Source organism: Excalfactoria chinensis, chromosome 1, assembly GCF_039878825.1.
Source record: "Excalfactoria chinensis isolate bCotChi1 chromosome 1, bCotChi1.hap2, whole genome shotgun sequence".
Lineage (NCBI taxonomy): Eukaryota > Metazoa > Chordata > Aves > Galliformes > Phasianidae > Excalfactoria > Excalfactoria chinensis.
The window spans coordinates 54,400,359-54,413,152 of NC_092825.1; the positions used below are offsets into that span (position 1 = coordinate 54,400,359).

Genomic DNA, 12,794 nt, shown 5'->3' on the forward strand with positions numbered 1-12,794 from the left:
GCTTTATTGATTGAGCTGAAAGCTCCCTTATCTTTGAGCAATGAGCACAATCACAGGGCTGAAGTGGCTGAGCTTTTGCAGGCCAGACCCTGAAGCCTGGCTTGTGCTGATAGGAAAAGGACTTGGCATCAGGTGGGGGTTGTACCTTCAGTATCCAGGTAGGTGGCTCTGCGTGCCTATGGGAAATGAAGACTTCTGGGATCTTGCTCATGGAGCAACCCCACCTGCCCAAAAAATCAGCTTTTAAGCAATGATGAGGGAAGCTAAGAAATCACTTCAGCTTTGTGGGGGGAGGTTTGTTTTTGTTTTGTTTTTCGGAGTTGCCTATTTAAAGCGGATATTTAAAAGACAGTCCCACCCCCGAGCTGAATGTCATCTTCTGGATACGCATTGGTTGAGTGCCTAGCAGACACAAACGGTGTGCTGCTATGAGGGAGAGCATAGCGCTGCAGCCTTGGTTACTGCGAGCTTTTACTCAGAGTCTGCGCTCAAGTGTTTGAAAGTACTGTTGTTGTTTTTTTAAATTAATAAATCTTATCCCTTTAAAAGCGAAAGGTGCCAATAAAGATTTTAACACTCGCTTTTACTGTACTTTGGGTCCGTGTTTCCGCCGGACCCGCTGTGTGAGTACACAACCTCTCCTTTCCGCTTCCGGCCGGGCTCGTGTGGCCGCAGGGCTGGGGCAGCTCAGCCCGGGGTTCTTCGGCGGCATGTGGCGGCGGCCGGCTTGGCAGGTAGGTTGTGTGGGGCGGGGTAGAGGCTGCCGGGGCTCTCGTTCGTCCCCCATGGCCGGACCCTGTTGGGTGGAGGCGGGTAGACTTATAGGATGGCTCAGGCTGGAGGGGATCTCTAAGCTCACCCAGCCCTATTTCCCTGCTGTGGGCAGGGCTGTCACCCAGCAGCTCAGGCTGCTCGGAGCCTCATCTAACCTGGCCTTGGACATCCCCCAGGGATGGGGCGCCCACAGCTTCTCTGGGCAATCCGTGTTTGGTCGTTTAGTGTCCCTGAGCTCTCCTTGTGTCCCTGCAGGTCGCTGGAAATGAATGTCGTTGCAAAATCTCCAGTTAGTGCTCAGAAGACAAGCAGTAAAAGCACACGATGTGTGTGTGGTGCTTATGATTTGTGTCCTGGGAACTAACTTCTGTCTGTTCTTCAGGTGTTCCGCCAGTTGGTGAGGCATGAGTCTGGTGATACAGTTGGCTCGTTGGTGCTGGAACGATGTAAGTAGCTCCTGTGTGTGTGTCTGAGATGTTGCTTAGTTGTTACTCTGGTTTTATCCTGGTTTTAGAATAGCTTAAGTGTGCCGGGGAGGAACAGATATGAATGAAAGCTGCTGACTGCAGAAGCTAATAATGCTGCTTCAAACAAACCCTCCAGGAGCTTTTTGTCTTGATCTGTGTAGAAGGGCTACCTGTGTAGAATAAGCTTTAAACTAAGAGAGTATATTTAGGTTAGATGTTAGGTAAAAATTCTTTACTCAGAGTGGTGAGGCACCGGCACAGCTGCCCAGAGAAGCTGTGGGTGCCCCATCCCTGGAGGCACTGAAAGCCAGGTTGGATGGAGCCCTGGGCAGCTTGAGGTGGTGGGGGGCAGCCCTGCCCACATCAGGGAGGTGACTTGCTGTGTTGGTTTGCCTCATACTGCTTAGCTCATCTCACCTTGCATTTACTCTTATGTTCCAGCCATGAATCGTGTTCAGTTACTTGGTCGGGTTGGTCAGGACCCTATCATGAGGCAAGTGGATGGAAAAAATCCTGTCACCATATTTTCTCTTGCAACCAATGAGATGTGGCGGACTGGGGAAAATGAGGTAGCACAGACAGGTGAGTCTGCAGCAAAGGTTGCAGCAGGTTGCTGCTGCTGTGTTCTGAAGCTTGCATGTTCAGCAGTACTGTGCTTTGTCTTCAGGCTGCTCTGTACCTCTCTATGCTCTTGCACAGTCCTAATGCTTGGACACAAATGGGTAGTACACTGAGTATTACATAGTATATTTCCATTTCTTAAATCTCTTTGTGTAATTTGAGAATGCCAACGTGTTAAAACTGATTTCCGAATCTTGCTTCAGTAAGAGGATGTGGTATCCAGCTTTGTTATTTTTACGTACCTTAGGTGATATCAGTCAGAAGACAACATGGCACAGGATCTCTGTCTTCAGACCAGGCCTCAGGGATGTTACGTATCAGTATGTGAAGAAGGGGTAAGTTAAGGTAGTTGATGACTTGATGCTTTAATAATTGATGTAAGAATTCATAGAATCATGGTAACATTTAGTTTGGAAATTACCAATAAGATTACCAAGTCCAGCTACCATGTAACACTACCAAGTCCACCACTAGATCATATTTTTCAGTGTCATATCCACACATCTCTTAAATAACTCTAGGCAACAAGTGAGACAAGCCTGTGGGTTCAATGTCAAGTATAAAGGAGGAAGTAAATGCAGTTCTCTGACTGGAACCAAATTCTTGACTTTTCAGTTCTCGGCTCTACGTTGAAGGAAAACTAGACTATGGTGAATACACAGATAAAAACAACGTGAGGCGGCAGGCGACAACAATTATTGCAGGTAAAGAACAACACGCTGTTCCACTTTGCCTCTTTAAATGGGTAGAGGACCTTAGAAATAAAGCTTGGTTTGTCTTTGTCCTCAGAATCCATGATTGAGGGTTCTGAGAGAATGAAGAGGCTTTTTGCAGTTTCTGGGCTGTACCACTAGATGTCCCCTGGCACTGCATGTGAAGGGACAGAAAGTGAGAGCGTATAGTTGCAGACTATTGCATAGTTCACTTATGCAATCCAATTAGTGGAGCAGATTTGTGTTTTAAGAACATTGGCATATTGCAAGTCAGCTAGATTCTTTTTCTAGTCAAAGTAGAGTTTGTTTAGTGGCTTTCTCTCAAGTTGGGCAATGAATTTTTTTCTTAAAGACTGGAGGCTTCAACCGCTTTAAGGACATCTGTTTGTGGAAGATGTTGAATGGGTAGGAACTAGAGTTGTTCCTGGGGTAGAAGCAGTGAAGAAAAGGGGAACTGAACCTGTTCTATAGCCTTAAAATAGCATGAGGATAGCAAATGATGTTTGGGTCCTTCATCTTTTCTATGGGTGGAGCTATACAGCCTCGTAGCTTTTGAAGGAGGGCTGAAATGGGCAGTAAAGCAAATACTTCTGTTATGCAACTGTAGCTAAAAACATGAAGCCAGATGACGAGAAATAATGGATGTTTCTACAGTGCAGCCTCTTGATAGCAATAGCAATCAAACTTTTACACGAGCAGTTCCAGCTAGCAGTGCTACAGGTTGCTGCTTATAAGTAGCTCAAGGGGAGAAGCAAATATTTTTGTTGTTGTTTTAATGGGCATTTATCCTATTGGTTTCTTGGTAGTGTTCAGTATCCTCAGTCTCAAGATGTTTCAGAAGCTACTGAATACATAATTTCCTATAACCCTATGAACTGCTGGCATGGTAGCACATACTGAAAATGAGGGGAAAAGATGGACATAAGCTGTAGCTGCTGGAGATCATGGTCAAAGGATTGAAATGCTATTTGAAAATGCTTTTGTTACCTTCATACAGCAGATTTTCATCAAGCTACCCCATTTGTTTCAAAGCATATATGGTCATCTTTTCTGAAAGATAAAGCCAGAGCCCTCATATCAGACAGGTTTATTCTGTGAAATGTTCTGTTCTGAAATACGTGTCTTTGCAGCTTATTTTAACTCAAATAGTCTGCCTTTGTGGTTGTGCAGGAATGGGACATTGCAAAACAGTCCTGAGGATTAACCTCTCTTTATTCCTTTTCAGATAACGTAATATTTCTGAGTGATAATATCAAGGAAAAGGTATGAGCTCATTAGCGCTTGGACTGAGGTCGTTTCATTCCTTGTGCTTCACAGTGCTTCATAATTCTGTAATCATGTATATTACTGTAGTTTCTTTAAAAAAACCAAACAAATAAAGTGTTTGATACCCACACGGGGGTGATTGTGTATGTTTTGCTGTTTGGTTTTCCTGTGTGCTTTTTCTTCATCACTGTGTAGACTTTTCCTTCTTGAGGAGAAGGGCAACCCTAGGAAACTATATTCTTGAGTGAATGAATATAAAGCTGGACGTCATCTCTGAATCTTCAGTTGTTCTCGAACCTTGTATCGTTGACTGCCCTAATAACCTCTCTTCTGTCCCATGGGACTGAGCAACGTACCTCCTGCCATTAGCATCCCTTCTCTGCTCTGTAAGTGTCATTCTCTGGTTTTTTTTCAACTAAGTAAATCGGACAGTAAGTTTAAAACAGGCGTTGGCCTCAAGCAGTGCTTAGCTTTGAGTTTGTCACAGACCCAGGGAAGGCCACCAGTGTGTTTTGCTCTGTCCCTCCACTGACTATAGCATTTAATCAAATTAGATGTTGTCTGTCACTAAACCCTGCTTTGGTTATGTACTTATGTTTTCGGTTTTATGGCCTTGGATGTTTTGTGACCCTAAGATGGCATCAACATTCCCATCCTAATACCTTGTTATGGTGCTATGCCTGCCATTTGCCACCGGGAGGAGCTGGAAGAATGACTACCTCTTGTTCCTATTGAGAGGCCTGCAGTACAGCCTGGAAAACATTTCTGATCCAGGATACTGTTACCGGGGGAGTGGTGGCTATTATGCCTTAACTTTGTTGTAATTGCCGGGGAGACTGAAGATTATTAGTGTTGTTAGTGAATTATGAAAGCTGCTTCATTGTAGTACATGAGGAACTGGTAAAGTTCTTGGTGTAATACAGCATGACATGAACAGGGAAATTAAAACATTGGAAGTGACAACTTTCTGCCTCCAAAGCTGATGGGATTTTTGTATCTCATCTCCCTTTCCTTCCACTAAAAATCATGCTTATTTGTAGTGTTTGTAGCTCATGTTCCTCTATATAAGCATAGGCAGTACTACTAAAAACGTAAGTCTTTTCACTTAGGTATTTACTTCTGGATGAGGCTAATGCATTGGTTAGTATCATAGTCCCTATCACAGGCATACTGAAGTGTTAGATATCTAAGGAAATGCTTGGTTAAATGTGTTATCCATGTGAGATTGTGGTACTTTTTAAGATAGGAAGTTTAGAGTTCAATTCTAGTAACTGTTCTTTGTTAGATTTGAGCCTGTTGGGAGGTTCAGATCTGTATTGCTGGAGAAAGTGCTGCTGCTTTTCCTGGTGCAGTTATCTGTATGAGAAGCATGCCCTGCTTTTCAGAGGCTGAGAAGAGCAAACATTTTTGTGGTTATTTCTGCAGTATGCATTAAAACATAGCTGTCCCAAGGCTGAACTCTTACCTGGCAATTCCTGTTCTTTACTGCCTCTTCCATCTCTCAAGTCAGTTCAATGTGATGTACTTCTGTTTGTTATTTTGGCGTGACCCCATATTGCTCTCCAACCTTAAAGTCAGGCTTTCTACTCTGGAATCAGAGCACTGAGATGGCAGCAATGATTGCCTTCACTGCTGCACATGAAGATCCTGGCCAGTGCTCCTCCCAGTGCTGAAGGGCTCATCCTAGTCTCAGCCCGTGGCTCAGGATGAGAATAATGTTGATCTAGCACAAGGTATACGATTAGATGCCAGCAAAGGCAATATTTACTCAAGAGCTTCCACTTTACTTGCTTTTCCAGTTCTGTTTAAAGTCACTAATAAATTTTTAAAGATTGCTTTGTTGTACCTGCTATGGGGATTATACGTATCTATCGTGAGAACACAGTGTTTGGAAAGCCATGCAAGATCTTGAATGTTCGTCACCATTTTGCATTAGGGCAGATCTTATGTAGTGACACCATGTGAGCAAGAGAAAACAGTTACAATGTACTTTTGCCACCAGTTATTTTTTGTTGTATGTTTACTTTCTATGTCTGCTTTGCAGCCATGGGGCAAAGCTGATGCATAATAATGGTTTTGGCTATGAGAAATAATGTGAAATCAACCTTCAGAAAGCATCTGGTTCATTTTCATTGCTTGTTATTTCCTCTGCAAGGAAATGTTAAAGAAGGGAGTGATGTCTACCGAGTTAAATGCCTTGTTTGCACCTTGCTTATACCTTGTTTATAGCGAGGCAAAGAGTACTTTTCCATTTTATCCCTCGATGAATGGCATTCATCTTTTGTTCCTGGTAACCTCTTGTGTAAACTGGATTAGGTAAACCCTGACTGCTTGCATCAGCTGGGGCTTTTATACATGTTTGACCTTCACAAGGAATTTTATGTTTTCATGAAGCTACATTAGAAGAGATAAAATAACGCAGATCTCTTAAGTATTTGGAGCATTTCTTGACAGCTACTTTGGTCAGTGAGGCGTCTCAGCATCATTCAGTTACTTCCATCAGTCTGGTGTGAGGTGGAGGAAGCCTTCTTCTGTGCTTATTTCAGTGGCTGTAGTTCTCTGGTTTCAGAACACTGTGGGCGTTGTGCCAGTTAAGAACTCTCAAAATACGGCAGAGTGAGAAATATTTTCACATTTAATTAAGGCTGAGCAATGTTTGAGAACAAAGCCACAAATGCCCTACAGTTCTTTGAAATAGGACTCGATATCTCTGGCTGAACCAGCTTGTTTCAGGACTCAGTTTCTGAGGACAGAATAACAGCATGAATTAAGCATTGCTGAGAGGTTGGACTAGAACAGAACTGCTTGAGCTTTCGAACAGCAGGTACCTGGTTAGACTACTGATACGGCCAACAGGTTGCACCCTGCTGACTGCACGGTATCTTGCATCAAGGGTAGGTGTCTGAGCCCCGTCCCTGCTCTGCTGTGAAGATTAGGGTTGCCCGTAGAAGCTTGGTGAAAGCTCATGCAGGGAGGCCTTGAATTGTCAAAGGCAGGACAGATGAATTAGTGCTTTGAGAAGTCCCGAGGTACGGGCGGGAGGAATGTGCTGGTAAAGGCTTCTTGTGTTTCTGTCAGTGTACTGATTATGTGGTTTCAGTAGTAGGCTGCCTCCAGTACTGGCAATCCCACATCTTTCACAAGTATTCATGTCAGAAAATGATTATAATGCCAGGATTTTGAAAAGAAAACTGTGCTGTTTTCGAGCACACCTTCTATTTTTAACCGAAATTTCAGTGGTGGGAGCGTTTTTTGCAAATAGTTGAGTCTGTACAGACAAACTAAGACTTCGTGGCTGTTCAAACCAGAGCCTGTCCCATTTTCCTGTGGTGGTGGTGAGCTTCTTCACACAGCAGATGTCATTTACACAACAAATTTGCTTTGTATCAGTTGCTGGCTAGTGCAAGCAATGTGTCTGCACATAATTATGCAAAGAAATCAGCTTCACGTTCTTCATAGAATATCTTCATATTCTACTAATATCCACTTGTGGAAAATGCATATTAGTGTAAGATTTTTTTTCTTCTTATTGCTTTATTTCCCAGATAAGAATCAGCTCAGTATCATACTTAGCAACTTCAGAACAATCTCCAGCAACCACTGTGATTAGAAATTGACAGCCCGGGCATTAATTTTCATCATTCCTAAGCCTGAAGTTTGTGCCTTGTGCTCTTTAAGTGCTAATTTTGGTTGAAGAAAGTCACCTTCCTCTACCTATGATAATTTTCTATGGTTTTTAAAGGGTAAGGTTTTTCTTTTTTTCATTTGTATCTGTCTTTAAAAAACAGAAAAGAAATTGTTACTCTGTAGGCGCTGTTGCTATTTGTTCTTTTCTTCTTGGTTGACTTTTAAAATGCATTTGAACAAAATGCCTTTAGAAAATGGATGGTTATCTTGATCCTGGTTGTCACAAGTCAGGAAAATATCGCTTGTAAATATTTAATGAGCCTTTGTGCAACTGACCTGATCAAGAATTGGGTAAGGACTCAGTCACAGGAGCTGTGGCTTCTGTAACCCGGATCTGTAAAGAAAACAGAGCGCCTTTCCTTTGCCAGGCTTTCTGTGATTTAAGTTATTGGCTTGCATTGTAACTAGCTTTTTTTCTTTGATATTTGAAGTAAGTAATCATTATTTGGAGTCCTACATTAACAGCCTCCTCCTCTTTAGATAGTTTGGTTTCTGTGTGGTTTCTCGCTTTGGGTTTCCTGCTCCTTGCATATTGGAGATAGAATGCTGAGTAAAGGAAAACCAAGCTCTCCCCACTTCCCTTCAGCTGCGTCTCTCTGCAGACCATAAAACCCCACCTTTTCATCTTCATGCATCTTGACGCTCTGTTTTTGCATTGTCCCCCTGGGTGGGAGAGTTTGAACACAGTTGAGAAGTCTGTGGTGACAGAAATGCTCACAGAATTAGCTGCCTTGGAACTTAAAGCTACTACTAAATTAGCACAGAGAGCAAAGTTAAACAGCTTTGATTTTCAGCATGCTAGCAGCAATTGAAATCTACAGTTTTAAATCCCCCAAGCAGGACAGGAAAAAGTTAGGAGGGCAGGCGTGTCTGCATCACATTCTTGATGTTTTTGTGCTGTTGTGTTTTTTCAGTGTGTTTCCTGGTGCAGTGTCAGCTTGTGAGCAGTAATACACAATGTGTGAGTGCCATCCCAGATACTGATTAATAGATATTCTCTGGGATGAGTTCATTTTCTGTCACTTTCATCTCCGTTCTTAATGCCTTCTACATGCTACCAATTTATTTTAGCTGGTTATGTAGCACAACACTTCAGGGTGGTCCCTATGCCATTAGTTGCCCCCATGCAGGCCAGTTGGTCATAGCTCCTCATGAAGTCTTAAGGTGTTCTTTTAGAAACATTGAAGCTCAAGAAGTGAAACATAGTCTTCAGCACTGAGGTAACAAGGCTGGCAAGGGATGTCTAGTTACCAAGGTCTGGCTACTAGTTACCAATGTTCATTAGTGAATAGCCCTGGAAATGGGTCCTCTGTATGTACTGCAGTATTTCTGCAGCCAAAATAGTCTTTGATAGCATGCTCAGCAGCAGTGTGTACCACAACAGCAGCTGTGCCTCAGTACTGGTATTACAAGAGAGGCCATAGGGAAGTTGAGAATGTAGAGGGACGTGATTCTTTTGTGACCCAGGAAGTGTGGAAAACACTGGGGAAAAACAGCATGTTGTTTGCCCAGTGTGCCTAATTTCCTGTCATTGCTTTATTACCCAGGGGGAAATGATAAAGTACTTACTGTACAGCTTGTATCTCTTCCTAAGAAATTCACGGGGATGAGAAACTTCAGAACAGTACCCTTAGTCAAAGCTGGCCTTTATGAGACCCTTATGCTCTGCGTGTGGAGCAGATAAGGATGCAGGCACCCATCTGTATCTTCTTCCTTCTTTAAGGTGGCTTGTGTTTGGTTGGCAGACCAGGCACGTGGCCCTCTAGTCACAGCAGTATTTTCACAAGCGTTTAATGCCTACCAACAGAATTAGGGAGAGCCTTTTGTTCAGCTCGTGATCACGAGGCTGCGAAAACTTTAAAAGCGAGAAAAATCCAATGAGAACATGAAACGTGGAAGATTCTGAACAAGGAACTGACCTTTACAAATTTCACACTCTATGCCTCAGGACTGGCACCATGTAATTGCTGTGACAAAAGAGTGTGACGGTGCCAGGACCCATGAAGCCTGTACTTCCACCTGGCCTTGCCAAAGCACTAAGTACCCATTCAAGTGTTAGGAATTTGGCTTTGGGGTGGTTCTCAGTGCTGCTGGGGGCATACTTGTTGAACAGTAACTTGAACTAACTCCCTCTTTGCAGGAGAGCTTTGGTCGCGGCAGCTGGAGATCTTCCCTTCGTGTTCTTGACCAAATAACACGGCTTTTGTTAAATTAAAAACAATGTTTCCTCTTTTGATCAAGTCAAAACCGAAGAGATTAATATATCCCAGAGCACAAACCCTGACAAAGTCACCATTATTCCCCCTCTTCTCTTTGCTGCTGTGCCCGATGGATGATGGGAGGCCTCAGAGGGCCCACCCAGGCTCCCTGGGGAGGGTGGGGAGCTGACAGTGCGATGGCGTGTCAGCAGACGGAGCCCAGGGGGATGTCGGGGCTCTGGTTACAGCTGGAGCACAATGTGGGATGGAGTGCCAAGTGTGGGGCTGACCCACTAAAGGCTTTGAGCGCCTGCCAGGACCTGGAACTCAGAGCTGAAGAATGCCCGGCGTGTCGTATCGGAACCATGTGGCATCCTTCATTTTTAAAGGACGATGAAATGTCAACCTTGTCCCAGCCTGGCATAGAACCAAGGTTAAAATACCACAGTTCTCTATTGACTGGGGCTTCTCCTTGCTGCTCTCTGGCTGCCACTGTGGAAACGGTGCTGGGCTGCAAGCAGAGCGTTACTGCACACAGGGTTTAGGCACAGTTCATCTAAAGGCACACGTTTATTGCATGGGGCGTCCTGGAACAGGACGTGTGGGCTGCACTCAGCAATACCAAACTATTTTGCCCTTCCTGCTCTCTTTTCAACTAAGTATTTTGCCCTTCCTGCTCTCTTTTCAATTAGCCCCAGAGCTGAAGGGCCTGGCGTACTTCCCGCACCCGAAGCTGGCCTGGGTTCGGCCCTGGCAGTACCCCGACACGGCACTACCCGGGGCCGTAGGCTCCTCAGGGGCCGCGGCCGTTCCTCCGCCCACACGAAGCGGGAGGGCCGTCGCCCTCCGGCCGCAGTCTTGTCGCTGTTTCATTTGCTGCCTTGCCCGTCGCTCCTGCGAAGCCCCGCCCACATTCCCCAGCTGGAGCCGTGGGGCCCTGGGGGCGCGGAGCTCCGATTGGGGCGCGGTCCGCCGCCCCGCCGCTCTCCTCAACCCCCATTGGTCGTGTGGGCGGCGGGGGCGGGGCCTAGCGGGGGCGCGGCTCGCAGCTGGCGGGGGCGCCCCGCCCGACCCGGACTCCTGGCTCCGTCGGGGGGACGCGGCCTCGGAGCGGCGCCGGTACCGGCGGCGGGCGGCCCATGGGAGAGGGCGGCGCTGCGTGAGTCGGGCAGCCGGGGCCGCCATGGAGGTGTGCGAGAGCGGCGAGCAGCCGCCGCTGCTGCACTGGGATCGCAAGTTGAGCGAGCTGTGCGAGCCCGCCGACCCTGACACCCTGCTGGGCCACACGGTGAGGAGGGCAGGGGCGGCCCGGGGTGGCGGCTTCAGGCCGGGCTGGCGGGCCCTGCGCTTGCTGAGGGGGTTCATTAATAGTGACACGCGTGTGGGAGCAGCTCTGAGGGCCGGCACGTAAAGTTTGGGCTTCTTGGCCCAAATCCCACTTGGCGTGTGCGGATGTCGAGATGAGACGTGCACACAACACCACTCATCCGCTGTCCCTCCGAGGGCCAAAGGCGTTTCGGGACGGTGCGTGCTCGTGGCTGCACAGCTGGTGCTGGGTGAGTGATCCGTGCGGGGCATGGTGCCTCGGGAAGGCCTCGCATCCACTCCTGGCTTCTTCCATCTCTCCTTGGTAGCACGGTGTGTCTAGTATGGCTGCAAAGCGGGAACAGCCATGTCTTGGGAGTGTGGTGCCTGCAGGCACGGGGCTCTTGGTGTTGGCCTCAATGGGGAGATGAGGAGACCCCAGTCAAGGAGCACCATGGCCTCACTGACCCAGCGCTGCAGCTCACAACCTGGCCTGGTATCAGCAGGAAGGCAACCAGCCGCATGTGTGACCGTCCTCAAACATTGCCTGGTTTGTTGGCTTTGGGAGCTCTTGTGCTTTCTTGCATGACGTGCTGCTCCTGTTAGATCCACCAAGAGCAATTGGATGCTGGGTAGTAACTTTTACTAAGGAGCTCTTAGAGGTTGAAGGCCCTTCCTTCAGCAGATGTGCTACAGTGGTCCTTTCTTTCCTTCCTCAACAAGACAAGGAGGGGTGTTGTGGTGAGGTGAGAGGCACTCTGGGTGCTCCAGCCATGCCATGTGGTTAGGATCCCACGGAAGAGAACTGTGAACCCGCCCTTCTCTTAGTTCACGTTCTTATATTCTTTTAATGAGTTCCCTGAAACTGATCTGGTGCCTGTGGCTGTGGTCGTGCACAAGTGTGTCATTGCCTTGCTTCGGGGAGCTGTGACTTGTTTTCAAGTGTTGCTTGACAGACAGAATGCCCTGTGGTTGCAAACGGGGTGGTTGTGCCTCTGCTGTTGGGAGCTGTAAGCACCAAGTGCTGCCTTGAGGTGTGTTATCAAGGGGAAGAGCATCGCTAAGTCAGCAGTAAGATGGGCTGTGACCATCTTTGTTGGGAGCCAGTTTCTACTGTGTGTTTGTCCGTGTGGGTTTTAGTTGATTTTCTTCTTAGGTGCTTATAAAGAAAAGGCTTCTTTACGGGCCATCTTAAAGTCTAATAAAAAGCAAGTAATCCATTTCGCTTTTGTTGTTTTTGGAAGAATTGCAAGAGAAGCCATCCATAAAGAGATATCAAAGCAACAAAGTACTAAGGATGAGGCAGACGTAGCGGGGTGTCAGGAGTTACAAAGGGGCAAAAAGAAAGCTTTCTGAAATGATTGCTTTGAGGGGAAAAAGCACACGTTTCTACTCGTCAGACTTCTACTTCTTCTGCAAAGAAAGTGCATTGTTCTGTGCGGAGGAAAACACTGCGCTTGACAAAGTGAAACACAAGCTGAAAATTCATAGGATCGTTGAAGCAACAGCACACAAAAAAAAAGATGATGGACAGAAACCACCACCCAAAAAAAGCCCTCTGGATGGAACATCTGTTATTCTCCTGCCTTCTGCTTTCAATGTGGGAGGACTGGTTTGACCCAGCTGGTTCTGCTTTATTTATAAGCTTGTTTGCTGGTGTTACTGAAAAGAAAAGGATGAAACGTGAAGAGCTGAGCCTCCTAAGTGCTGTCTGTGGCCTTTGCAAGGTCCTGAGGTGCCCTGTAGTGCAGCTGTGCAGCTGT

General features: G+C 46.3%; 2 protein-coding genes across 3 annotated transcripts in view; both read left to right on the forward strand.

Annotated features, from left to right (window-relative positions):
- The first annotated feature begins 610 nt into the window (after positions 1 to 610).
- SSBP1 (single stranded DNA binding protein 1) lies at positions 611 to 3,969 on the forward strand. The gene is made up of 6 exons (XM_072361530.1): positions 611 to 734; positions 1,157 to 1,220; positions 1,683 to 1,823; positions 2,110 to 2,197; positions 2,478 to 2,566; positions 3,801 to 3,969. Exons 1-6 carry the CDS (start codon positions 711 to 713, stop codon positions 3,842 to 3,844), a joined length of 450 nt encoding a protein of 149 aa, XP_072217631.1. The 5' UTR covers positions 611 to 710; the 3' UTR covers positions 3,845 to 3,969.
- Positions 3,970 to 10,785: 6,816 nt separating this feature from the next.
- The window catches only part of CREB3L2 (cAMP responsive element binding protein 3 like 2), a 72,829-nt gene continuing 70,820 nt past the window's right edge, over positions 10,786 to 12,794 (forward strand). For both annotated transcript variants that reach the window (XM_072343307.1, XM_072343315.1), the window contains exon 1: positions 10,786 to 11,014. In XM_072343307.1, coding sequence (XP_072199408.1) covers positions 10,910 to 11,014 — 105 coding nt within the window. In that variant the 5' untranslated portion in view covers positions 10,786 to 10,909. The remainder of the gene's footprint in view (positions 11,015 to 12,794) is intronic.

What these genes read in the sequence shown, in the direction of transcription:
- SSBP1 (XM_072361530.1), top strand. Translation starts at nt 711, where the DNA reads ATGTGGCGGCGGCCGGCTTGGCAG. An exon ending in GGCGGCGGCCGGCTTGGCAG is followed by an intron (nt 735 to 1,156) that starts GTAGGTTGTGTG and finishes TCTGTTCTTCAG; the next exon opens with GTGTTCCGCCAGTTGGTGAG. An exon ending in GGCGACAACAATTATTGCAG is followed by an intron (nt 2,567 to 3,800) that starts GTAAAGAACAAC and finishes ATTCCTTTTCAG; the next exon opens with ATAACGTAATATTTCTGAGT.